The sequence below is a fragment of the Watersipora subatra genome, chromosome 5, assembly GCF_963576615.1.
Source record: "Watersipora subatra chromosome 5, tzWatSuba1.1, whole genome shotgun sequence".
Classification (NCBI taxonomy): domain Eukaryota; kingdom Metazoa; phylum Bryozoa; class Gymnolaemata; order Cheilostomatida; family Watersiporidae; genus Watersipora; species Watersipora subatra.
The window spans coordinates 43,346,699-43,373,970 of NC_088712.1; the positions used below are offsets into that span (position 1 = coordinate 43,346,699).

At 33.3% G+C, this 27,272-nt stretch overlaps 1 protein-coding gene across 1 annotated transcript in view; it reads right to left on the bottom strand.

The window, feature by feature from the left end:
* Nucleotides 1-9,733: 9,733 nt before the first annotated feature.
* LOC137396607 (uncharacterized) overlaps nucleotides 9,734-27,272 on the bottom strand; it is a 28,346-nt gene continuing 10,807 nt past the window's right edge. The window contains exons 2-9 of the mRNA XM_068082922.1: nucleotides 26,954-27,187; nucleotides 24,126-24,174; nucleotides 20,273-20,432; nucleotides 19,983-20,166; nucleotides 17,819-18,015; nucleotides 16,019-16,127; nucleotides 10,817-11,548; nucleotides 9,734-9,939 (exon numbers count right to left, since the gene is read on the bottom strand). Coding sequence (XP_067939023.1) covers nucleotides 9,776-9,939; nucleotides 10,817-11,548; nucleotides 16,019-16,127; nucleotides 17,819-18,015; nucleotides 19,983-20,166; nucleotides 20,273-20,432; nucleotides 24,126-24,169 — 1,590 coding nt within the window. The 5' untranslated portion in view covers nucleotides 24,170-24,174; nucleotides 26,954-27,187 and the 3' untranslated portion in view covers nucleotides 9,734-9,775. The remainder of the gene's footprint in view (nucleotides 9,940-10,816; nucleotides 11,549-16,018; nucleotides 16,128-17,818; nucleotides 18,016-19,982; nucleotides 20,167-20,272; nucleotides 20,433-24,125; nucleotides 24,175-26,953; nucleotides 27,188-27,272) is intronic.

The following is a 27,272-nucleotide window of genomic DNA, read 5'->3' on the forward strand; positions in this document are numbered from 1 at the left end:
TTAGAACTGTGTATCAAGGATTACCGAAGGAAACATTAGATATGGTTGTGTTGAGACAAATTGCCACTAACATAACAAGCAAACCCCTTCAATGTGCTACAACAAATCTCTGCAATGTACTTTGTGCTACACTCTGTGAGTGTTAAACTACATAAGAAGAGCCCTAGATTGAATGGTCACTTGATGAGTTGGGTCGATATTTCCGCATACTGATGCCCTATGTGGTCACCTTTCGTTGACCTTAACATGACCTTATGTATAGGTGGACAATTCTGAATACATTTCCAACACTTTAATAAGTCATTGGATTGTCATTATATGCAGTCATAGCAATATAGCTTGATGAGAAGTGCCCAGTTTGAAACATACCCTTTTAATGAAAATCTTCAGCACGGTGAGCTTTTAGCGACATATATTGTTGACCTTACCATGACCTTTGGGAGGTCAACCGGATGTGAATAAAAATGCAACCATCATTTTTTTCATGGCTTTAATGTGTAGAATGCCAGGTTTCATCAACATAGGTTGAGATTAAGTGGACGGTTGCTATGGAAAATTGATTTGTAAACAAATACCATGATTTACAATTCATGAATCGTCAACTTTATCCTGCTTAAACTCAAAACAACAGTTTTAATTCATTGCGAGACCTTTTCTACTAAATCTTGCATAACTTGGGCATATATAACCTGATTTAAAAAATTTAAAATGCATTAAAATCTTCAGAATTTGCTGATTTTAAAGCTTTAAATAACTCAAAAATGTAGTTTTAGCACGATTGTACATTCTGACTGCCTGGGTCACATATGAGCTGAGCTGAAATTTGTTGTATGGATATTATAAGCTATATTCAAGCAGGCATGTTTAAAATTTAAAAAATTTGAATTGACATTTTGGAAAACTTATGTCTCAGGGTAAATCTATCATCTATCTATCTATATTTCTCAAAGTATGTTTTCCGCCCAGGTATGTCCAGCTATAGCTATTATTAGAATAGCGTAGCTGAACAACAATGCTGACACAATGTCATGGCCTACCGGCATTAACTAGCTTAGTTGAATTTTCCATAGGCAATATGCCAGGCCACTTGGCAATAGCATGCCACTTGCTGGAGAGTTGCCTGCCAGCAAATGGCAGACAACTTTCATTACTTCTCATTGTTTAATACCAATTTCCATTGGCAATGTGCCAGGTTAATAGCAAGTAGTTGGCAACTCTCATCACTTCTCTTTGTTTATAAGCTGATTTTTAATGCCCGGGCAACACTAGGAGGCACAGCCAGTATATACAGGCAAACTCGAATAACTCAAACTTCACTGGACCGAGTGAAAGTGTTCGAGTTATCAGAGCGTTCAGGTTATCAGAGCACCGTGACAAGTCCATGTATTTATTAGTAGATGCATGTACATATACAAAACCGTATATAAATCAAAAGCATAAATGGCTCGTTGCAAATTAAATGCTTCTAATATAAAGTTTAAAAAAATTACATCAGAAAGTATAGAGATTTTTCATCACTTGAGATTTGTTTGTTGTTTTAGGTGATGTGACTGCCAGGACGTTCTCAGATTAAAATTGGCAAAACTTGATCGCTGTTGAAATGCTCATAAGACATATTTTTTTAAGCATTTTAACCAAGTTCAATTTTGCCAATTTTTCTTGAAGTTTATGCGAACTTGCGAAGGTTCCCTCGCTTTTCCTTGCTTGCGAAGGACCTTCGCTAAGCCCATGTTTGGTAAAACTTGATTTTTTGCAAACCAAAATATTTTGCCGTTGATGGTAATAACGACGCCTAAGAACCACTAAAAGTTGATGTTTATCTCTATGGCTTGGAATAAAGTGATATTCTAAAGTGATAACAGCCGTCTCGGTAGCCATTGGGCAAAAAGCTGTTCGAGTTAACGAAGTTGAGGTCGAGTTATCTAAAGCAATTTATCATTGTGTGCGAACGAACCAAACAAATCCGTTCGAGTTGACCATGTGTTCGAGCTATCCAAGTTTGACTGTAGATATTTCTCAAAGCTTGTCTGTGTTCCTGTGTATCCGTCTCTGTGTATGTCCAGCTATAGCTATAAAATCTTGGAATAAATAATCCGTATTGAAGAAGGTTTGACCTCGGACCCTCCCATTCACCAGTCCAATACCTTACCAATTAAGCCACACGAGCTTGATGAATTCATTAGGCGATATATGTCGTTATATGGGTGCAAATACGCTACTGCTCTCAGTTACGACGCAACGCGGTGGCGCAACATCATGGAGAGTGGTAGCGTAACTTTATGCGCGCACAATCATGAGAGCACGTAGTTGGCTCTTATTAGTAAGCTTACTCAAATAAGCCATTAGCAATGTGCCAGGCTAATAGCCAGTGGCAGGCAGCTACATTACCTCTCATTGTTTATAAGGTGATTTTTAATACTCGGACAACGCAGAGCATCCACCTAGTATATATATAAATCTCAAAGTTTGTCCGTCTGTCGTCATCTGTCATTCGTCTGTCCAGCTATAGCGATAAAGTTTTAGCAACAAGAAATCACCTGCGTACTGGATTACTGGATTGGAACTCACAAGATTCAAACCGCAAGTCTGATAACAAGTGCGTATAACCACAAGCCGTTTTCATCAGACACATCGCTGTCGTCATATAATGTATATCTTTTTCGCGATTGCACATGCTTTTGAATTTAAAAAAAAAATTTTCCGCCAAACGTTATCAACAAAAAACTTCTCGAAATTAAAGTTTGGCGGTCGGTGTACTTATTACCGACGTTATAGAAGTGTCTACTGTATTTAGCATAGTGAAAACACTTTTTTCCAAAGAAGAAAAATTCAGGAGGTATGCAAAAGTGAGAAACTGGAAAACATAATAGATGAGATAAAGCAACAAATTGGAATTATATTAATAATTAGTGAACAATTGTTGATTTCCAACAATTTGGTTCATGCCGAGCTTATTGCTACCAGGAAAAATACTTGGCTGGGCACCACTGCTCCTTATCTCACTAATCAGCTGTTGCCTAGAAAATTATCTAACACAGGGTATAAGAACGGAAAGAAAGAACTACTGATGAAGAATACATTTAAGCACACCCATCTTTGTTGCTTTAGTTGCCAGTTACAATAAGCCAATTGCAAAGTTTCTTTTTATTAGGTGCTACATGGTAAACCCTATCAGCTGATATAAATGTTTAAAAATTGATGCAGAAGGCCATAATACTCTGAAGTTTCTTTGAAAGACCTCTAACTGCCTGCCTTAAAAAAGAGAGCATTTAGGAATCTTTTTATGGTCCAGTTGAAATCACAAAATTGCATAAAGCTACAAGTTTGTGCAGTTTGACAGACAACTTCATGATTTCCATTGTATAGATTTATAAGAGTAACCTTAGAATAATGATTATATAATATCACCAACGCAATTATAATAATACCAACACAATTACAATTATCACTGCCCGACATTTTTTCGTCTGCATTAGTTTAATATTGCAAATTATAAGTTTTACTGTTTGTCTATATTGACAATTAAATTTTTCCTATGTATATTTATTGTATGTCGAATGTGTTATAATAAACAAATAGTATTATAAGCCAGAAAATTGTTTTGTAAATCAACAAATTTCTGATATATTCTATTCAGCAAACTGTCTCTCCAATTTTTTTTTGCAAACCTGTAAACATTCACATTTGTTTCTCTGTAACATACTGATTTCAATTAAACACTTTTTTCCTAGGGTGTTATGTACTGCTTGTGTTTTATCTATCAGAAAAATTCCCCAATCCTGATAATTAGCAAAATATTCGGTGAACTCATGTGACAAAGCCATGTGACAACACACACTCATTATTAAAAGTTGGACTTGGTAGAACTCCGGATTGTCTCACCGACTATGAAATTTAGTAATGCCCTTCAAAATCAATTAACACTCATGGACGCCAAATCAGTGTGCAGAACTAAACTGCTATATACAGTTTTATGGTTATAAAAGGCAGCAAAGCTTAGAACCACAAAAAGATGGTTGTGAGAGCTGGCTGTTTTATAGCCAAGTAGAAAAATCATTTCACATATTCTGTGTAACAGCCTTTAAATCCACAACTAACTAACAGAGGTGGTAAATACATAGCTGCTACTTTTCAATTGTGATCTAGAGAGAGCATCGGCTTTCAAACTTGCACACTAGTTGAAACTTTTACAAGGTCATTACCTTTGAGGCGACGTTGTGCCTCCTGAGAACCACCACTGTTCAATGTCATAGCTTGTCTAAATTAATACTGTAATAGCGCAAGCTATATGTACCTTTAAAGGTTCGCACACTTCAAACATTTAACTAGCCAAAAGTTTACACCAGTAAGGACCGGAAATAAGACCATCAATATGAACGATACAGCTATCATGTTTTTCATTTACAAGAGCATCACCATATCTTCATATATTAATCAAATTATAACTAGCAAGCACAACTAGGCACTTGCTAGTGTTTGATTGATTCAAACAAACAGACTGAATCTACCGACAGCATCAACAACAAACGATATATTGGGATAATGCATAAAGCTTACGAAAAAGTGACCGTAGTCCCTAGCTACTAAGTACGTTACTATATGCACAAATTAAGTCAGTGTATAGCTACCTAAAACAGTGCAATGTAAAAAAACCTTCAGAGTCAATGCACATATTTTAAACACAAAATAATCTAAATAAGTCGGCAATAGTTTTAAAATGTGAACTCTATTTTTAATGCACTACCGTGGTGCAACGTTTAAGCAAACCGGAAACTGATTACAATAGAGAAAACGCAACTCGTGTTTTTGTTTTGAGACGGTTTGACAGCATATTTTGGGCGCGACGTGTCGCGTTAGTCTGATTTTATAAATGTTCGGACAACTGTCGACCGACACAATTCTCGCCGATGTATCAGTGGAAGACAATTTCGAATTGTCACTGCTTCCAACAAAAACCCTCTCGCGTGTATGAATTGGTATCGACTACAAACCAACCCACAGGCCACAGCCAGAATGAAAACACATCATGCGATCACATAATTTTTTTTTAAAAACAATGTTGCTTTCAACTGACGCCTAAGCTAGTAATCACTGCAAGTTTTACTTGTTTAATATACTATTGGTTGATTGTTCACACAGCTGTCCAAATTCTGATACCACGATGTCACAGTTGACAGTTGGCTTTCGACGCGAGAGGCTGAGCTTTTTATCTCTCTGCTTTTCAAGCAAGATTAGTGTTACTTTGTTGAAAGTGCTTATACTGTACATAATTTATACTGTAAGAACTACACTGCTACTCTAATACACAGACTGCAAGAATCAGAAAGGAGGGTGGTGATATTTCTATGAGCCACCCTCGAATTGGGTAAGTTTCTAATACTTGCTATCAGTATGGAATCAAAAAAGAAACCTACATCAGAATCGGATGAGAGTACCACTCAGAAGCTCTCTGATATGAATGGCAAATTATCTAACATTATTGATAAACTGGATAACATCGATTCTCGTCTGACCGTAATTTAACAGAAGCGAGTAGATTTTGAGAAATCTTTGAGCATTACTCTTGATGAATTCAATGATATTAAAGTTAAGCAACAAAAGATGGCTGCTCACATTGTACAGCTAGAAACTAAACTGAACAAGTTTCAATCATTGGAAGAACGAATTCAGACTACCGAATATTTAGAAAGAGCTAAATGTGTTGAGCTGAATGGAATTCCTTTTGATAATGAAAAGGATTTGTCGAGTGTTTATCCAAAGCTGGTAAATCAACTGAAACCTACGCACTCACTACCTACTGTTGGAATAAAAATTTTTTATAGAATTAAGCAATCTAAAAGGACTGTTGTAAAATTTACGCAAACCAGTCAGAGGAATGATTTTTTTTTCTATCGTAAGAAAATTCAGCCTTGGTCAACACTAGGATTTAAGGAACCTGGAAAGATTTACGTTTATGTATGAAGTATTAAGTCGTGAACAAAGTGGGCTTTTTTGGAAAACTCCTAAATTTAAGGCTGATAATGACTATAAGTTTGTATGGACACACAATCAACACATTTATCTGCGAAAAACATCTGACTCTGATGCAGTAATGATTAGGGCAGAGGAAGACTTGAACACTCTTTTAGTTGCTTAAGGTATTGGATAGATTTAATGTAATCATAAGCAGATGTTATATGATGGCTGAGATTTTAGTTAATTGTCAAGATTACAGTTGTGACAGCCTACCTCTTGATTATAATATTAACAACTCTTTTTCTATTTTTAATGGTAATTGTCAAAGTTTACGTAATAAGTTTTTTCAATTTGAACAGTTTCATTTTTGTTGTGTTATAAAATTTGATATAATTGCTGTTACCGAAACATGGTTCAATAATGAAGTTCAATTTTTTAAACTTGCTAATTACTGTTTTTCAGGTTCTCAACGTTCTACAAGAGGAGGTGGTGCTTGGGTGTATGTGCGGAATGGCCTAGACTTTGAGGTACTCCCGGTGGTGATGTGATGTTCATTGTGTGGAGCTGCGTTGCGGAGTCTCTTTTTCTCCTATTAGACTTACCGCTGTTTACCGACAGCCCAGTGCAGACATCACTATGTTCTTAGAAAATTTTGAGCAATTTAAATCTACCTAACTCGCAAGTAGCCACATCATAGCTGGTGACATTAACATTGATACTTATAATTTTCCTAATGATGATTATCTCAATTTGTTCTCAACATACTGTTTCACAAATGCAATTACTATTCCTACTCAACATTTCATTTCAACTAACAAATGGACTTGTCTGGACCAAATACTAACGAATCTAACTGAAATCAGCATTTCATCTGTAACTATTTACTCAGATTTAAGTGATCATCTACCGACCTGACCTTTACGGTGATACATAACTTTACAAATGTAGCTGATGCTAATATGACTAAGACTTCTAATTATTCACCTCCTATAAACTATATAAACCTTCGGAATCATCTCCAGAATGTTAATTGGGATTCCTTGTTCATTGCTGGTAATAGTTCTTGTTTGTACGATGTTTTTATGAAAAAGTTAAATGAATGTTTAAAAGATTCTACAATCAATGGTAACATAAATTCCAGCAAACATATAAAGCCTGATAAACCATGGACAACTAGGGATCTTTCTTGGATGATTAAAGAGAAATATCAAGCTTATAGAAGATCGTGAAATTCTCCACTAAACCCTGACTTGAGAAGGAAGTATACCATGCTTAGAAATGATTTGAGCACAAAATTGAAGAATGCAAAGTTTATCTATTTTTCACAAGCTTTTGATCAATGTTGTAATTCTAGGCAGATTTGGAATGTTATAAACAACAAGCTTTTAAATAAACAAAATTGTGCTAAACGTAAGCTACCATCAAAATTCATTAGCTTTCAAAATCCTCTTTGTATAGCTTCAAGTGATTATGATATACATGTAGCTAATGAATTTAACTTATATTTCTGTAGCATTGGAAAGCGTTTGGCTTCTAAATTTAATAGCACTGCTACGCAGCCTGAAAGCAGTCCTGAAGCTGAGGTCAACAACGATTCTTTAGTTTTCCAATTTAAACATACAGATAAAAATGAAGTTCTAAAACAGATATCAATTATGAATTCAAATAAATCTTTTGGACTCGATAATATTTCTGCTAAATTTACCAAATCTATATCTGATGCTAATAGCTGGGCCGCTATCTAAAATTATCAATTCTTCATCTGAATCTGGAAAAGTTCCTGCACAATTAAAAACTGTGAAAGTTATTCTATTACATAAGAAAGGGTTTTGTGACGAATGTGCTAATTATCGTCCTATCTCTATCTTACCTATTTTTAGTAAGATAATGGAAAAATTTGTAAATCAGCAAATTCTTGATTTCTTAGAATCCAACAACCTTCTCAATCAAAATCAATTTGGCTTTAGGCTGGGAAGAGGCACATCGGATGCAATTTTATCTTTTTCTGATCAAATTCTAGAGTCTTTTAATAAAGGTGAATGTGTAATTAGTATTTTCATAGATTTTAGTAAGGCATTTGACAGCATTGATCATAATATATTACTTAGCGAGTTGAATAATTATAATTTTAATCCATTGACTATTAATTGGATCCATAGTTATCTGTCGAATAGAACTCAAGTTACACAAATAAATGATTCATATTCTAATTCCTGCGATATAACATGCGGTGTGCCTCAGGGTTCTGTGTTAGAGCCAACTCTGTTCTTACTATATATAAATGATCTTTGTCAATCTCTGCAGTATCTAACTCCAATTTTATATGCTGACGACACAAATTTGTTTTTTTCTTCTTCTGACTTGAATGAATCTTACACAAAAATTAATTCTGATCTTCCAAGACTGAGCCACTGGTGTCAAGTAAATAGATTTACAATTAATTGTGAAAAAACAGCTTACATTGTTTTCAAAAACCACCAAAACAGATTTAAACTTGAACACTTATTAACTTTAAATGATAAAAGTATTGTTTAGGTTGATGAAATTAAATTTTTAGACATTACAATTGATAAGAATTTGAGTTGGTCCTCACACACATTCAATTTACTGATTGACTTAAGACCTATTTCAAGACTGTTTTTTCGATTAAAAACTACTGTTCCAAGAAAGATTCTGATAATGCTTTACTACTCTTTTATTCACTCTAAATTGTGCTACTCTATAGAATCGTGGGGAAATGCTTCTTGGGTTCACCTTGACAAATTAATTAAGCTTCAAAAGAAAATATTGCGTATTATATATAAAAAGCCTTTTGGTTACCAAACTTTTAATTTATTACACGACTCTAAGATTTTGACTGCTGATAGAATGTATTATTACAAATCACTTATTAGAGCACACAAACTGTATCATTCACAAACATTTCAAAAACCTTCACATTATAACACCCGATTTCAGTCATCCTCACTTCCTACTTTTTTTTATTCTTCATTTGCTGGTCAACGAACATCTAACTTTGCGATGTCTGCACTGTGGAATAAACTGCCAGCGTCGTTGAAATTAATAAAACCTATTGGTGAGTTTAAAACGGAGATAAGGCTCCACCATAGCTCGGCTTGGTGAGCATTAGTGTCTACGCCTTATGCTGTCGACTTGGGCCTGCGCCCGGTTGCTCTGCTATTTCGCACTGGCCCCATCATCTCTGCTTTTGTTTGATTTTTGATGTACAATTGTTTGAAACTTTTCTTTGTTTTGTTGTTTTTGTGTATGCAAGTGTATGTATTATATAATTGATTAAATAAACCACACACGCCCACCCACGCGTGCGCGCACACACACCACACACACACACCACACCACACACCACACACACCACCACACCACAACACACCACACACACACACCACATACCACACACCACACACGCACACACGCACACACGCATGCACACACACATTCTTTCTGTTGTTTAAAAGATCGTAGAAGAAGATTACTCCTAGTTTGTTCCTTCCTGCTCTTTAAAATATGTTCTTAGAAGCAACTAGAACAGGCAAAGGCCAGTGCCGCCAGTTTAGTTTATAGTCGTCTTCTCATGGGCATTAAATATTTGACAACCCTTACAATTTTTGTTTGTTTGTTAAACGTTTCGTAATTGCTTTTTTTCTATGCAGCCAGAGTGATAATAAAAGATAGAAGATCTGAATAGAAAATGAAAGTATTAAAAAGCCAGCCATAATCTTTTGAAGCTCTTGTCATTAAATAAAAAGCGAGCTACGCAAGCATTAATAAATTATTTGTATATTTACAAAATATATACGAGTCAACAAATATCTTCAGAAAGTAATAGAGGCCAGTTTATCTTATAAAAAAGAACTGTGCGCTCATTGCACCTTGGGATTACTAGTGTATCATCAGCCATGCACATGCTGTATACCCAAGAACGTGTTCTTTTTTGGGGGTCCATCATAGAGCTCAGACTTTTTCCTACAACATCCAAAAATTTTCATGAATGCAATCTTATATGCAGACGGTATGCAAAAGTTTTTTTTGTTGTTGCAAAAATCAGAGCGGTTTATATGCTTTTTAACTCTTACAACAATGTTAACCATCTGTGGAAATTAAAAATGGTAGAGAACTTGCCGACAACAAGAACGTCATCTAAGTGCTACAAAGAATGACAAAGTATTTACAAACTATAAAGATGTCTGTTCTTCTAACCAATTGTCAACTAAGTAAGTTTTGCCAACACATAGTCTTGCTGGCTTAAAGAACCTCTTTTGAAGTACAAAAAGAGGTCATTCTTGATGCTGAAAAGTTGTCATCGACCTTCTACATTTTATTCCTGTTCATAAAAATGATACTAAGCTTTTTGTATACATATATTGTAGTTTGGAAAGCTGGCAAAATAAATTTAAAAATAAAAGACAGTTTACTGTTTATTAACATTTTGTATGCATAAGCTCATACAGACAACATCTCTTTGTGAGAAAAGTATCTAAAAACCATGTAAGTAACGGCGTTCAACCAAAACAAAGATAATAGTTACCATACTAATCCTTTTCATTGCAGTACTTTACACTGATTTAGTCTTAAATCAGTTTATTGTTAATTATTATTGTATTATAATATCATATTATAATATAATATTATTAGTTACTAAGCCTATATATTACAAATATCAAGTATAAAAATTAATTGAACAAAACCATAAATTTTGCTTTAGGGAGAATAGTGAAAACAAACATCCAAAAATTTCTTTCATTTTTAACACAGTGTTGCAAAAAATGTGATTTTAATAAACTTTGAGCTCAGAATTTTAGAAACATTGAATTACGGTATGTGACTAGCTTTGAGCACTTACCAGTCTGTGCATCCAAAATAGTTATCGTTGTGAATTCAGATACTGCAGGTGTAAATATAACGTATTTATTAGCATAACACGTGACGCCTCCCGGTGCTTGCTTTAAGCTCCGACACCATGCTACTATCCCAGTATAGATATCCACTCGAGACACTGTTAAAGCTTCACGTGCAGACACAATCACGGAGCTATCATCCACTTCGCAAATGCTCACATCGGATGTTTCCAGTGGATAAAGAAAAGTGGATTTGCAAGGGTATCCTTTTTTTGAATAAATTTCGACATGCTTCGGGTATACATTTGCTGTCACTAGCTTATTTCCAAGGCAAGTTAAGGCGGGTGTGCCATATTCATAGTCTTCTATAAATGATGCCTGTTGCATTCGGGTTGAAGTCTGCCAACAGGTGCTTTTGCTGTTTGATGTGTCACAGATTTGTACGTCCCAAGAAGTTTTGCTTGAAGACAGAGCGTATACGGTGCCTTCTTTATCTGTTGCGACACTCCAAACCGGTCCTTTAAAAGGTATGAATGAAGGTTGAAGCAATGATTGATTGACTATGCGATCGATACCCTTAGAGTTACTAAGTCCGACATAAACCAGGTCGTCATGGCTAGAGACGCTGAAGCAGCTGTCGGACACTTTAATTTCGTTGGGTGCTTTGAGATAAGAAACCAAGTCCAGTGCCTGGCTTTCCATTGCTGTTGCCTTTTTAGGTAAGATATCTGTAGTGTCTGCAAAATGATCAACGTGTAAAAACATCAAGTCTCAGCAAAATGAATGCAAAAATTTAACAGCAAAAAAGCTGAATATATAAAAACTGTCAATTGTAAGAACAACATAGCGGAAAACTGTAAAATATACCGCACCAATTTGAATAGTTGACAGACAAATCCCTCAAACTACAGATACATTGAATTTCAGATGTAAGCTACGATACTAAAAAGGAAGACATTTTTACGACTCTTTGTGCCCGTTGAGCCATGATATCTCAGTAATTAATCGAATAGCCATTTATTCCTAATATTTATGCGTTGGAATTTTATCAGATAAACATCTGCTGTAAAATGACGACAAGAGATGATTCTCATCTTTCACTTTTATAATATAGCCGTTGAGTGGTTTCACTTTTATGATATAGCCATTGAGTGGTCTAGTATTTTAAAAACAGCAAACTTTTGCATAAGAATTATATGTCATCATATGTTAAATCACTCATACATGTACGTTGGAGCAAATAATATCATTAGACTACTGCAAATCATTTGCTTCGTTCCAACACTAAAAACATATAACTATATAACTATATATCATATAACTATAAAACATATAACTATATATCATATAACTATATATCATATAACTATATATCATATAACTATATAATGCGTTGTACAGAACTATTTTAAAGTTAAATGTACAAAAAACCATGTTAATGATGAACTTACGCAAAACTTTGGTAGATTTTATCAGAAATTATTTGTATTTTTGATCATTTGCTTGTGTTTTTAATGTTTGAGGTGACCTGGCTGCCAGGTTTCAACCGCTATCAAGTTTTGTCGATTTTGATCTTGAAATATCCTGGCAGTCAGATCGCCTCAAACATCAATAGCATTGGCAAATGTTAGAAAAATTTTAATACTTCCTGATATAATCTAAAACAATTTTTGTTCGATCATTTTTAAAGGAGATTTTCGTTGTTACCATGGAAACTAGCACACAAAAGACTTGATGAAAACTTGAAGATAAAGTTGACAATAGAGACATGGAATAACTTAATTGTTTAGTACTATTTGGTACAGTTTTTTTGATTTTTCATCAATTATTTTACTTTTTCCAACAATTGATCTTTATATGCCGGAACTAACTTTGGGTACCTTAAGACACTTGTTCACATTTTTATGTCATGTTTGAATAACTCCTGTTGGGCTGATCTAACTAGAACTATTGAATACACAAATTTAAAAAATCATATAATAAAGTAACAAATAACTTATCAAATAAAAATAGTAGCCTTTGATGAAAGAATAATAGGTTTATAACAAACTCAAAGATCGGTTGATGGACGACCATGTTTGATTGGTTTGCTTTGCAGTGGTTGACTTAATCACTTTTGTTGCACAAAAACAAACTTTTTTTGTTAAAGGTAACGTCTATTATGCCTATTTTCTAGCTGGCTATAGAAGAGTAATTGAACAGCTTTTAATATAAAGAGATTATATAAGTTGCAAATGTAGGAGCATATTTGGCTTGATTCTCAATTTCATAGCAGAATAGCTTTGAAGTAACGCACTGCGGTTTACTGGGAGACATATAACCGCTATTTTGCATTGCACGACGCGTGCATGACTTTGCTAATGATTAGAATAATAGTCAAAACTTTCCATCACTCAGAAGTAGTCACAACTATTCATTCTTAAAATTCCAGCCACGGCGGCATCCGGATTACTCAAATATGATGAGTCATTCTCCAACAAAGTAAAAAGATTAACTCAATTATGTTTTAGCACTTTTAGGCCGTCTCCATGTATATCAACTGTTACGTGAGTAAATTAGGAAATATATAACACCATATATATAATATATAAAATACATATAACATATATATAATATATATATGTATTATATAGGCTATATATACACCATATATATACATGATGTGTGTATATATTTGGTTATATAATATACATAATTTCATTATATAACATTATGTAATATATAAAGAAGTTTTAAGTCTGATAAGATCAACATTTGCTGTCTGTATTGTCAAATGTTGTTTTTATCCACACACTTCCGGGGATAAATGATAATATTCTCAGATTAAAATTTTTATGTGTTTCCTAACCTCTTGTTTGCTAGCAACTTGTGGCGAGATTTGGCTTAAAATTTCATAAAATCCTTCTGCGTTTGAGCAAAACTTGACAGTAAAAACTACATAAGAAAATAACAGAAGTATTTAAAAACATTTAATATGTATAGTTCAGTGAAAAGCTGTGTAATAAGTTATACTTCATTTTTTTGGTAAAAATAATTGCCAATAAAAATACTGAACACATAAAAGCCATTTGATTCAAGCTTTTGTAGATTTTCGCAAACATGATGTCTTTGAATAACTTAAGACATACATAATTTGTAGCCAACAAAAAGCTCACTGGAGAGCATATTTTTAATTGACCAACAACTGATCTTTCTAGTACCTGTAAGTTTGTAACCTTTGAAAACATGAAAATTTTGGCTGTTTTTAAATAGTCATTGGTAGCTTGTGAATTTCAATAACTTAATTATGTAAGACAATTATACGTGTTTACGCAATTCTACTTCTACTGCCAAAGCATTTTTTTACAATTAACACTTTTTAGAGATATCCAAAACTAACAAACTTCATTATTATAGACATTGTATAGATTGTGAATTGAAGCAATTGGGTTCAAAAGTAGTTTTGAACCTTCATTCGAGTTGCAGGTGAAAGAAGACACTTTCAGCATACTATATTTACTATCACACTTTAATAATAATTATGTTTATAGTTGTACCTATTACTGCAGTTCAATACTCCATCATATGTTTAGTTGTACCTACTACTGCAGTTCAATACTCCATCATATGTTTAGTTGTACTTACTGCTAAAGTTCAATACTCCATCATATGTTTAGTTGTACTTACTGCTAAAGTTCAATACTCCATCATATGTTTAGTTGTACTTACTACTGCAGTTCAATACTTCATCATATGTTTAGTTGTACCTACTACTGCAGTTCAATACTCCAGCATATGTTTAGTTGTACTTACTGCTAAAGTTCAATACTCCATCATATGTTTAGTTGTACTTACTACTGCAGTTCAATACTCCATCATATGTTTAGTTGTACTTACTGCTAAAGTTCAATACTCCATCATATGTTTAGTTGTACTTACTACTGCAGTTCAATACTTCATCATATGTTTAGTTGTACCTACTACTGCAGTTCAATACTCCATCATATGTTTAGTTGTACTTACTACTGCAGTTCAATACTCCATCATATGTTTAGTTGTACTTACTGCTAAAGTTCAATACTCCATCATATGTTTAGTTGTACTTACTACTGCAGTTCAATACTCCATCATATATTTAGTTGTACTTACTGCTAAAGTTCAATACTCCATCATATGTTTAGTTGTACTTACTGCTAAAGTTCAATACTCCATCATATGTTTAGTTGTACCTACTACTGCAGTTCAATACTCCATCATATGTTTAGTTGTACTTACTGCTACAGTTCAATACTTCATCACGTTATCTGCAATTATAATCTTTTAATTCCTTTCAAAAGTTTATCAAGTGACTGATTTGCAAGTTTAGACCGAACTCAGTTTGCAAGACAAAAGTTTCCAGAAATTACTGAAACTTTAGGTTGACATAGGAACATAAAATTATTTTGCATTCACTAGCAGAATCTTTAAAAAGTATTCACAAGTTTTTTATGATTCCATTTAGCTCAAACCCTGCCACATTTTTTATCGTTATTTCAATGAGTATTTGGCAAAAAAATGTAATTAATAATCAATGGTCTTTATTTACTTTAAATTGAACCAACTGAATTCTACCAAAAATGTTGTAACTATCAGGCACAGAGTTTTTGCAAAGAAATTGCTGCTGGTGTATTAGTAAGTAATTTAAATACTTGATATTAGTGAATAAATATTTAGCTTCAAAAGCCACAAATACTTAGCAAGCTGTCTAAAGCTGGAAGTATTAAGTGACATTTATTATGATATAATCTGTTAAGAAGTTCCTACAAACATTTTAGTGAAATTAAAAGTGTAAAATAACTTGAATCATCCAATTTTGCTATAAACATCCTGAAAAAACGTCAGTATGGAATAAGCGCTGGAAAAATATAGCAATAAAGATCTGTATTCTAGTAATTAGTTGATCGGTCACGTATTTGTAGAGCCCTTGTACTAGGATTTAGTATGATTTCATTAAATCTTCACTCCGGTTACCCTATGAACTAAGCATATTTCTACAAAGCTATAACAGAGCATGATGAATGATAAAACCTAAAGGTGATTCATCAAATCACACCAAGATGGCTGTTGCAGATATACAGTGGACAATTAGAACACTATTAGCCAACATTTTTGTTAAGTACATAAATAGCTCACTTTAGCGTCGCATCATTTACATAATGTCCGCTTGCTACTTGATATCGATAACTTACCATCATCCTGCTTCAGGTATGATGCATCCATTGTTTTCACCTGTATATCTTGGGAATCGATCTGTTTGCCTTTACCATCTTCTACCAAACTCTTGCTCATGAAATTTTCCTAAATGTATATACAAAATTTTTTTAGCGTATGTCTTTGTTGTTTCATGCCACTCTGTTGTAGTTATTTTGCCAAAAAATACAGTTACAGCCTGACTTGCGACATGGTTTTTTGAAGGGTAACAATCTTCTAGTTATGCTTAGAACTAACATTTCTATCAATCAGTTGTATGTATGTATATATATGTATGTACATATGTATGTATGTATGTATGTACGTATGTACGTATTTACGTATGTACGTATGTACGTATGTACGTACATATGTATGTACATATGTACGTATGTACATTTTTACATATGTATGTATTTACATATGTACCTATGTACGCATGTGCGTATGTCCGCATGTAAGTACGTACGCATGTACGTACGTATGTACGTACGTATGTATGTATGTATGTAAGTATGTACAGGCATATATGAATATATAACTTTATATTGGCATTATTATTCATCAACAAAATGATGTTTTTTAACCAAGATATAAAAAAATCAGAAATTATTGAGTGAGTTGAACAAACACGTTTTTCAAGTTGGTAATCTAATAACATTGCTTAAGGTGATAAGGTTACAAGCTTACTGTAATGTTCGGATTTCACCAACCAAAGTGTTCAAATAACTTTAATTTCACTTATGCACACTACTAAATAATAAAGTCAAATTCTAAAATAAGTTTATATCTGGTTGCCATAGTACGCAGATGTTTAACTGAAAATAGTGAAAATCTTTATCGTTTACGACTTAATGGAAATTATTTAAATCAGACTAGTGTTACAATGAGAGCGTATTCAATTTTGCTATTTATTCCTAATTACTAAACAAAGTTTTTAAATTAGAATGAAGTCACATCACCTCAATTAATGAAAAAGAAAATTTAAGTAGAAAATTAGTTCTTTATCACAATAAGAGCTATTAAATTTAGATGTATCTCTAAAAAGTTGTTAAGATGCTTTTGGCAATTTTTATGAGTGCTTTCTGCACTGCACACCAAAGGAGACAACGATGCTAGGCTTAGCTAGCTAAATATATGACATAGACGATACATGTGATGTATGATATGAAGGATATGTATATAATGTATGATACATACAGTAATGTTCAAGCTAGACAGTTTGTACTCTCACTTAGAAAAATAAAATTATATCATCACTTTCATGGAAGCCAGCAAAATCAATCTAGACATGGCAACACTTCATAACGCTTCACAACGCTTCATAACGCTTCATAACGCTTCACAACACTTCACAACACTTCACAACACTTCACAACACTTCACAACACTTTACAACACTTTACAACATTTCACAACACTTCACAACACTTCACAAAACTTCACAAAACTCCACAACCCCTCACAACACTTCACAACACTTCACAACACTTCACAAGATTTCACAACACTTCACAACACTTCACAAAACTTCACAAAACTCCACAACCCCTCACAACACTTCACAACATTTCACAACACTTCACAAGATTTCACAAAACTTCACAACACTTCACAACACTTTAAAATACTTCAAAATACTTCATAATAGTTCACCAACTTATCAGCACACCTTTTACCTTGTCACACACACTCCTGTCTCCTATACTATTAGAATTAAAAAAACTAGCAATATTAAAATAAACCATAGAAATGGTTATGATGTCAACAGATGAAATATTTTAGAAAGTTTATGTTACCTTGTTCGCATGGTTGTTCTGGCCTTTTTTAATTTTCACTCCATGCTTTTTGTCATACGTTGTTTGTATCGGATCAAATGTTTTCACAAGACCAGAGAGTGGTTTGTGCTTGTTTCTCAACTTCAGGATAGGTTTGTTTTGCAAGAGCATGCTTCTCGACTTTAATGACTCAAGTGAATCCAGGCTATACTTGCTGGCTAACAAAATTAACAAAAAACGACATTTTTGAATAGCTGTGGCAATACAAGGTTAAAAAATGTTACAAACTTGACTCATGGTTTCATAAAACTGTTTTTTTTTTTACTATGCATTGTGTTGGCTTGAACGACTTTTTTCTTGTTATATTTAAAAATATCATTGATCATTCAAATGATTCGTCACTATCCTTTTGTATTTGGAAATCTGGCAACTTTTTGTTATTTACGAAACTGGCAAATTATTTGTAAAATGTACAGGCGTCAGTTACATAGTGATGAATCATAAATACACGTAACTGTCAACATGAGACTTATTTTAGGTTTGAAAATAAATGGACATTCTTTTACATTACAATTATAGGCTTTCTACTCATCTCAACTTACGTGATTTGAAAAAATTGCAGACATCCTCTATCCTTTAAATTATTTTCAAAATATCATTACTACATGCTTTAATGATCCTCTACCTTATATCTGCATTCTTAGCAGAAAATAGAAAAATATTTTAAGCTGTATTATAAGTAGAACAATTTATTTGATTTTGTTGGCTAACTGTTGCCTTTTTATGATTCTTGTATGGCAGTGTTTGTGAAAATCTCCTGTCTAAAAGGAAATAATGGCATTATTTGCAATTATTTCATTTTACACAGAATAGGATTGTCTATATATATATATATATGTACATATTTATATATATGTGTATATATACATATATACATACATATATTTGTCTATATATACAGCACTTTGTATATAATATATATAAAATATATATTAAAAAATATATATATAAATATATATATATAAATATAAATATATATACATGTAAATATATATACATGTATATATATATGTTTTTCATCTATAAAAATATATACATGCATATGTATTTAGTAGAATAATTTAATGTATATACATAAATAAATAAATATATATATATATATAGATACCGTAAGTCCTTACGCTCAAGCCGCGCGGCTCGTCGCTGGGCTCGTCGTTGGGCGCAGCTTCTGGTTCAAGGTCATAGGCCGCAGCTAAAGCCAAGTTTTCAAAACTTACGTGAGGCTTTTTTGGGCGGCTTCTCAATAAATGCGGTCTCTGCTCAGTTCCGCGCTATAACCATAGAATCGCAGTCATGATAGACTTTCATGTGCGGGATTTTGGCGACCTACTCGTTTATTTTCAAGGTCAGGTTTATGGAATACTTTAGACTAAAGAAGAATTTATCGCAGATGTTTAACTCACCACAGACATAGGATATTAAAACTGTTTCATTCTTGATCTGCATCTTTCCATAAATGTGACGCCCTCTAACAGCGCAATAAAAATCTAGCTGCCATGGCAAGTAAGTTCTTGATGCAAGAGTTGAGGAATTTTAATTCGAACTTGGAAGTAAAAAAAAATTCTTTTCATCTGTACAGATGTAGCCTGTTTTCTTATTCAAGAGGACGGGGTATAGCGAAACCCTTCTCAACATTTTTGCTCTTTAAGGGGTCAAGGATGACAAAACCTCAGTCATTAGCCGCGGTCTGTGGGCATACGCAGCTTGTTGGAGGATTATTTTTTCTTTAGTGAGTTATCCGGTTTTGAGCACAAGCCGTGCGGCCTGAGCATGAGGACTTATGTTATATATATATGTTTCCTGTGTTCTAGGACAACAAATTGCTTTCACTGTACCACCCAAATTTGAATTTTTAGCTCATTGCTACATGTATAGTTTCTAATACTAGTGATGGGTTTAGTTTTGAATATAATAAAATAAGTTATTAAATAAAATCTGCTCAAACTTTTTAATTTACATGAAATAAATTGTATGATCACATATCACCAATTTTATTTGTTATTGGCTTACAATGAATTCAGTGCTATAGGGTTATCTACCTATAAATAGCTTCGTGAATACAGGGCGGAATGATTAACCCTTTGTAAATAGCTTACGATTAATACAGGGCTGCAGGGTTATTTACCTGTAAGGCATCTTGGCGGTTTATCTTGGCAAATAGCTGGAAGAGATCCCCCATAAGAGCAACAGTCTAAAGACGAAAGTAAGACAAAGCACTCACAAAGGTTGCCTATTTGTAGGCAACCCTTTTTATCGTGTCTTTTACACGTCGATGTGTGTTGAGCAGTATTTTGGTCAGCCAGACAGCACTGAAAATAATATCGAAGTTACAAGCATTATTGTCAAAATCTGATAACAGATAATTCTGACAGTTAAATAACAAGACGCTATGCTACTATACATTCAGATTTGTACCTGAGCAAGATGAGTGGATGATAGTTTACAATCTGTACAATCTCCTCTCAGACAAGCTTTTTGCTTTTTGTGTTGCAAGTGTTTGTCACAGAAACGTTTTAGTTTTTGAGCAAAGATCTTTGCGCATGAAGGCTCTGACGCCTTTTCTTCTGAAGGCATTCTACAATTGCACAACAAATGCTCACGGTAAACAGATAGTGGACCAACTAAAAAGAAAGGAGAGTATGAGGTACACTAATAGTAATAATAATAGGTTTTAGTTGTTTTCCCGTATGCTATTCAAAGATGCTATTCACAGTTATCACTCTTTCTATTTTTTCAGCATACTGAACTTTTACAAAAAACTTTGTAAACCTCAATAAAATTTTAAATCGGTGGTGTCACATTGAACCCTAAATGCTTGAACCCTAATGTTCACAGTCTACCATCTTTAACAATTCACCATACTAATTATGATAGGCATTTGCATGAAATGATAAACATAGGAATAATGATAAATGGACATAATAACATGTAAATATATATGTTAGCATGTTAATAGACATGTTAACATGTTAATAGACATTTTAACCAAATTAGGTGAAATATTAGTTAGCTAAATCAGGTGAAACTAAAGCGACAGTGCTCTTTTTAGACTTTGTATAAACCCAAAAAAGGAAAAATTCATGTTACTAGTAGATATAAAAAGTACCGCCACGCTTGCACTGTACGTTAGTGTGTATATCTTTATTTATAAATCTCACTCATTCATTGTGTTTGTGTTGGTTAACCTGTAAACCCAATACGTATTTTCAAATTTTTAGCTGATTTCATTAAAACTTTACATGTGCATGTGAAGAACATCTGCCTTCTGCCAAATGCTTGATTTTCAAACTCCTCCAGTTTTTCCAAAAAACTCGTGTCAAGACCATCCCTTTAAATCCCCATCTAAATTAAAATGTATTAAAACAATTGCTCTCAATGAATGCGTTCATAGGTTGTTGCCATGGAAGCATTAGGGCAACTTGCCTTGAAAATCTACACCCCTACTACTGTAACACCCCTACTACTGTAACACCCTTACTAGTGTAACACCCCTACTACTGTAACACTCCTACTACTGTAATACCCCTACTACTGTAACACCCTTACTACTGTAACACCCCTACTACTGTAACAGGTTCTTTGACAAAAAGGAAAGAAATCTCAGGCAACACCAGACTACTTTTTAACGGAAAATCGCAACTAGAAAAAAACTAAAAATAGCAACATTTTGCAAAAATGTTTTTTTCTGAGTCTTTTAACCACAATCAAGTTTTATAGAATTTAATCTTGAAACATCTTGGTAGTCAGGTCACCTCGATAATAAAAAACAACCACAAATGATAAAAAATACCGATAGATTCTGATGAAATTTACAAAAATTTTGTTGAAGTTCATCTGTAATGCTATTTTTCAATAAAAATAGTTGAGTAAAGTCATTGAGAGCTTTAATAGAAAAAAAGTTTTGTCGAGTCCATAAAATATTTGTCCTACAATAAAAAAAATTGAAGTCGAAAATTGAAGTTGCGTATCAGATATTCAGATATATCTGAATATCTGAATATAAATATATATATTATATATATATTCATACATATATTATATATTTATATATATTCATATATATATTCATATGTATATTATATATTTATATATATTCAGATATATTATATCTGAATATATATATATATATATTCAGATATAATATATCTGAATATATATATATATATTCAGATATATTTTACCTGAATATATATATATTCAGATATATTATATCTGAATATATATATTCAGATATCAGATATAAGGTAAAATTCTCTAAAACCTTTATTGTAGAGTGACTTGATCTAAGAAATACCAAGCATTCTGCATCTTTAAGACTGTAAAGTTCCTCCAACTGTTTGGCTCAACTATTGAAAACAAATTTTGCAAAGCTGAAATGTTGCTCTACATTTGATATGAATATAAATGATACTATGTATCTCTCGTGCACAATATATCTGACTTCTTAAACATCAATTGAGAAAAGTTAAAACTCAGCTGTACTTTTGAAGTGAAGACAACTGACTTTGCAGTATACATTTCTTGCAAGCAATTACCTTACGTCTTTATTCATTAACTGAAAATGACCACTAACAAATAGGTTATAATGTTATCGTTTTGCTATTATTATCATGCTATTGTTATAATGTTATTGTTAACAACTGAGTGACAATTCTTTTCAGCTGGCTGCTAAATCTTGTAAAATTCCTGCCAAATGTCAGCACAACTTTGCTTGCAAACTTGATGTGCCCGCAGCCTGGTGTCTACCAGCAGCAGCAACAAACCTCTTTGTTTAAAAGCTCAAAGGAAATGCCAGAGCGACCATATCAATCAGGTGGTTTTGTTTTGTACGTCACGAGTACTGTTTTATTACAATTGCTATGGGTCACTGCGTCGTCGCTATTGACAAGTGGTCCTCTACCCGTAAAGGAGGATCTTTGGCTCAACACTGATAGTTAGGATGTCATAATGCGATGATTAACACCAATATTGTTGCACTCGCAAACTATTGCAACTGTGTGATGATTGCAACTAGCCTTTGTGAAGCTTGGTTTTGCTTCAATTAACACCCAAATTGGACCGTATGTTATAAACCTCATAGATCTAGAAAGCTCTGTTGACAGGCTGAATAATTTAGTAAACAGAGGAGCTCAAATTTAGAGTTTGACACTTGATTAAAAGCATCGTGCCAATTCTTTCTGAGCTGCACAAGGGGTGTATACATACCGATGTTGTTTTTAATACTTGTTATTTATAATGTTGCTCTTTTGGACTGCATATTGTGCGAAAAGGAACTAATATACCCTATAATATATAGAACTACATGTAATATAGAACTAATATATAATATACTAATATATAAAAGGAACTAATAGAACTAATATGTTAAAATCTGTTTATAATGTTAGATGTGTAATTAAAGTTGCGAGCTTTTCATGTCCCAATACTTTTTAAAAACAAAAATTATGGGTTCACCACTGAAACCCTCTGGCAACAAGGCGGATATGGAAGTGATCTCAATAAATTGGAGATAATAGCGCTGATAAAAGACACTGTGGCTGAAAAAATTCCAACAATTTTTAATTAAGTAAAATTTTTTTGTGCTGGAATGAGATAAAACTATTTTCAATAGAAACCAAGTTATAAAGAAGAATGATTTCTTTTTTGTTTTGATAGCAGATCTGTTATGGAGATAGCATTGAAGGGTAAGATTGAAAAACTTTTTTGATCAATTGCTTTCTGGTAATCAATTCTCTACCTGTTTCTCACAATACTGACCTTCTACATAAAGACAAGTACTCAAGGAAGGCTTATAAGTATCTTTATAACACAGACAAAAAACCTTTAATTTTTTCCATGTCTTGCATATATTTTTATTGGCAATAATAAGCTTTTTTTAAACTAGATTATGCTTAGCAGCAACAATCGTATTTTGTTTTATCACCTATTGCAAGCCATTTCATAATAGTTTACAAAAAGTTGAACTAGATGCTAATTCAGAAAACATTGTATTGCTAAATGAAATTATACTTTTCTTTAAAATACATCATTGTTCAATAAGTGACATAATAAAAACTAGTATATCAGCTAGTAATGCAATACACACTCCAACCTTCTGTTGCAAAAGTCATATCATTGAACCTAGCAATAGCAGCTGGGGTTAAATACAGAGCAATACCAGCTGTTTACGTGAAATACTGGCGAAGCTTTCCCTTAATCAAGAACAAGATGTAATAAATACCTCTACTAACAGGTTAATACCCTAAGTCTCAATAAATCATCTACTCACTGCAAGTAGTCTTCAGCATCCGCGTCTGGCTTAGAGACGGCCATCTTAGCTAAAATAGGAATAACAATGCAAGTAGCAAATCTCTAACAGCCCTAAGTGCGTTCACGTCCTAAGGGAACGGTGAGCAAACACTCAGTGTTTTCTACAACTAACTTGTAACTATATCCTTCAATTAGCCTTACTCAGAGAGTGCCTCATCAATTGAGGTATTTGTAATAGTCGAAGTCATTTTAGCTGAGTCATTGTATCGCTATCATGATTGCACCACTGCTAGGAGGTCTTGTAAAAAACTAGCCTCATGAACTAAATAGAAGCATTCCAAGTACACATAACTCAACCAAAGCAAGCAAAGTTTGTAAATATTTGTAGAATTTAGAAAACAGTATTGTCTTATGGCCGCCTGATTCCATTTGCTGCCTTTTTAACTACACATGCAAAAGTGTAAAGAAAAAATCTTACATTTTCTAATCATCGAATTTTCAATCCCATCCTGGCCGAATTAACTTGAATAGATACGAAATCTAAAAATCATTGAATGACGTTGGAAACCGCCCTAGTTTGAGTTTAACAACCTTGCCATCAAAATTGAAATCATTTGTTATACAAATTATTATGCTCACTTGGTTTTCTTTTTGTCACGCTAAAAATAACTACAGCACAAAGTGTTGTTCATTATTCTATGACCTGGTATATTATCTCAGAAAGAACATGATTTAAATCTATCCTAAATGCCTAATATCATTTTTTTCAATACTCCAAACATATTATTACATGTAAGCCCATTCATTATTGGCAAATATCAGCATTGAACTTGTTTTGTAAAGTGCTGAATGGTTTATGAATTGAAAATTATATACACAAGCGTTTTTAATTTCATTTTACTTAATGAAATATTTTCGTATTTTTTCTTCTAGCTGCTCCATGTCTTACTCTATATGAAACAGCATGTAGTAATATAATATAATGCAGATTGTCTGTTAAAGCATTACTTCTACAATAGCTGTAACCCTGCATAATCAACTTTTCTGAGGTTTAATATATAAAACTAAATGTTATTATTACCATTACTAGTACTCTATGATTGAGTGGTTGCAGTCCAGTGGCTGCCATGAGAGATCATCAGGTGTATTAACTGACTGCGCAATTATTATAACATGCAGTAAGGCAGTCGATTGGTGCAGGTAGCGCTTTCGTAAGAAAAGCAAAAGTTGTGAGTTTGAATTCCAGCAGAAAAAGAAAAAAAACAATTTTTTTGTCTAATTGTGACTTTGGTCATACGGACAGACAGGCAGTTGGACAGACAGACAGACAGATAGACAAACGGACAGGCGGATGGCAGACGAACAGACAGATGAACAAAGAAACGGATAAACACGGCTCTAATTATAGCAAAGATTAATTCCTGTTAGTATACAAGTTTCAGGTGAAAACCATTCGCCATCTACGCTAACAACAAAGAGAAAAGTTGATGTTTATAACTCCCTTACAAAAAAACTTGACTTCTGTGAAATCAATTAAATCGGCTTGAAAAATGTTTTTTAATAATATCTGGTGTCAATCATAGCTCATAAACAAAATTCCTAGTTAAACAAACTTATATCTAAACATAGAATTTATTGACAAAAGCAAAAGGAAACGAACTTTGACATGTCTTCCTCCAATGTCAGCTGATATCACAGCAGCAGCGCAGTACCCTAGGTCCCTTATCGCATTACATAGACCACTCTTAATACAAAATGTATAAAGCAAGCTGTTTAATTCATTCAGACAAACTGATACTGGATTCCATAAATAGCGCTGTCAAGCGATTGACGTATGAGATGCTAATAGACCAGCTCTTACTATTTATATGGTAATTGAAGCTCTCTCAAAACATCCTAGAAGGAGAGCTTTGACGCAAATGAGTATATAATTACAAGAGACAGGATAATTTTAGAAGAATATCAGTATTCAAAGGCTGAACAGCCAAAACAGATGTGAAAATATGGCAAATGCTTTTCAAATCCATGCCTGTTATTGCAAACATTAAAAAATTTGCATATTCTGATTGAGATATGCTATAAACAAGTTCTAAAATCTGCAAATATTTTTTTTGCGATGCTGGTCTCATTAAACTTGATTCATTAACAGCCATTTTTGTACGGTAAATGCAAGTGCATCGATTGCATTAAAAATAGATTAATGTCTATTTTGATCGAATAAATAATGCAGTATCGCTTTCAAGCGGATAATGAAGTTATTATTTTTTGGCTGTTCATAAAAAGTTAATAGATATTATTAAATGACCCAAATAAAGTGGTTGCCATAAAAATAGTCTGTCTTTTTCTAAAGAACAGACTGAATTTATATTTTTTGCAATTTAAAATTTTATAAACTGCGCTTAAGTACTTTGTTTCAAATTTTGCATTCAATTTCAAAAAATTCAATGCAAATGAGCAAACCTAAAAAATATTTTGCAATCATTAGGTCTAAAACTCAATCCATGCTGACTTAAAACAGAAAGAACAAGAATTACAGACAAAGATATGAAACGTTAGCAAATGCATCCACACTAGCAAATTTTTGTCATATTTTAATAAATAATTCGCAATAATAATTTAAGAATAAATTTTTAGCGCTGCCAGGCATCTTTTACCTGACATAAAACACTTCATTTGCAGCAGTAAACAAGCATTAAATTTTTTCTCAACTAATATAATGTGAATAAATTAACACAATATGATTTGTGAATACTGTACAATTTTGTTGGATGATAAATAATTAACCTTTTTCTATTTCTAATGAATGCTATAACAAGCCAAACTTTAAAAAGCTAGAACTGCTTTTACCTTTCTGTGTTTCAGTTTTTTCTCTCCTAGATCCCCAGCTGACTGCAGACACCAAACTTACGGCTCTCTAACAATTCTCTGAATTTATAAGAAGATACGCCTTGCTTCAATTGCCTCAGCGGCTGTTACCCAGTAGCAACGGTAATGTCATCAGCCAATAGAAAGAGATCATTTAGGTTTAGCGGTTGACCGGGCTTTAATCAGTGTGACACTGATGGATGTGCAGCTGCTCGCCTGTACAAAAGCTGCAAGTTATCAGATCGTAGCTAAAAATACGATTTAAGGTGGTAAACTCATTCTTTGAATAAGAATATTGCTA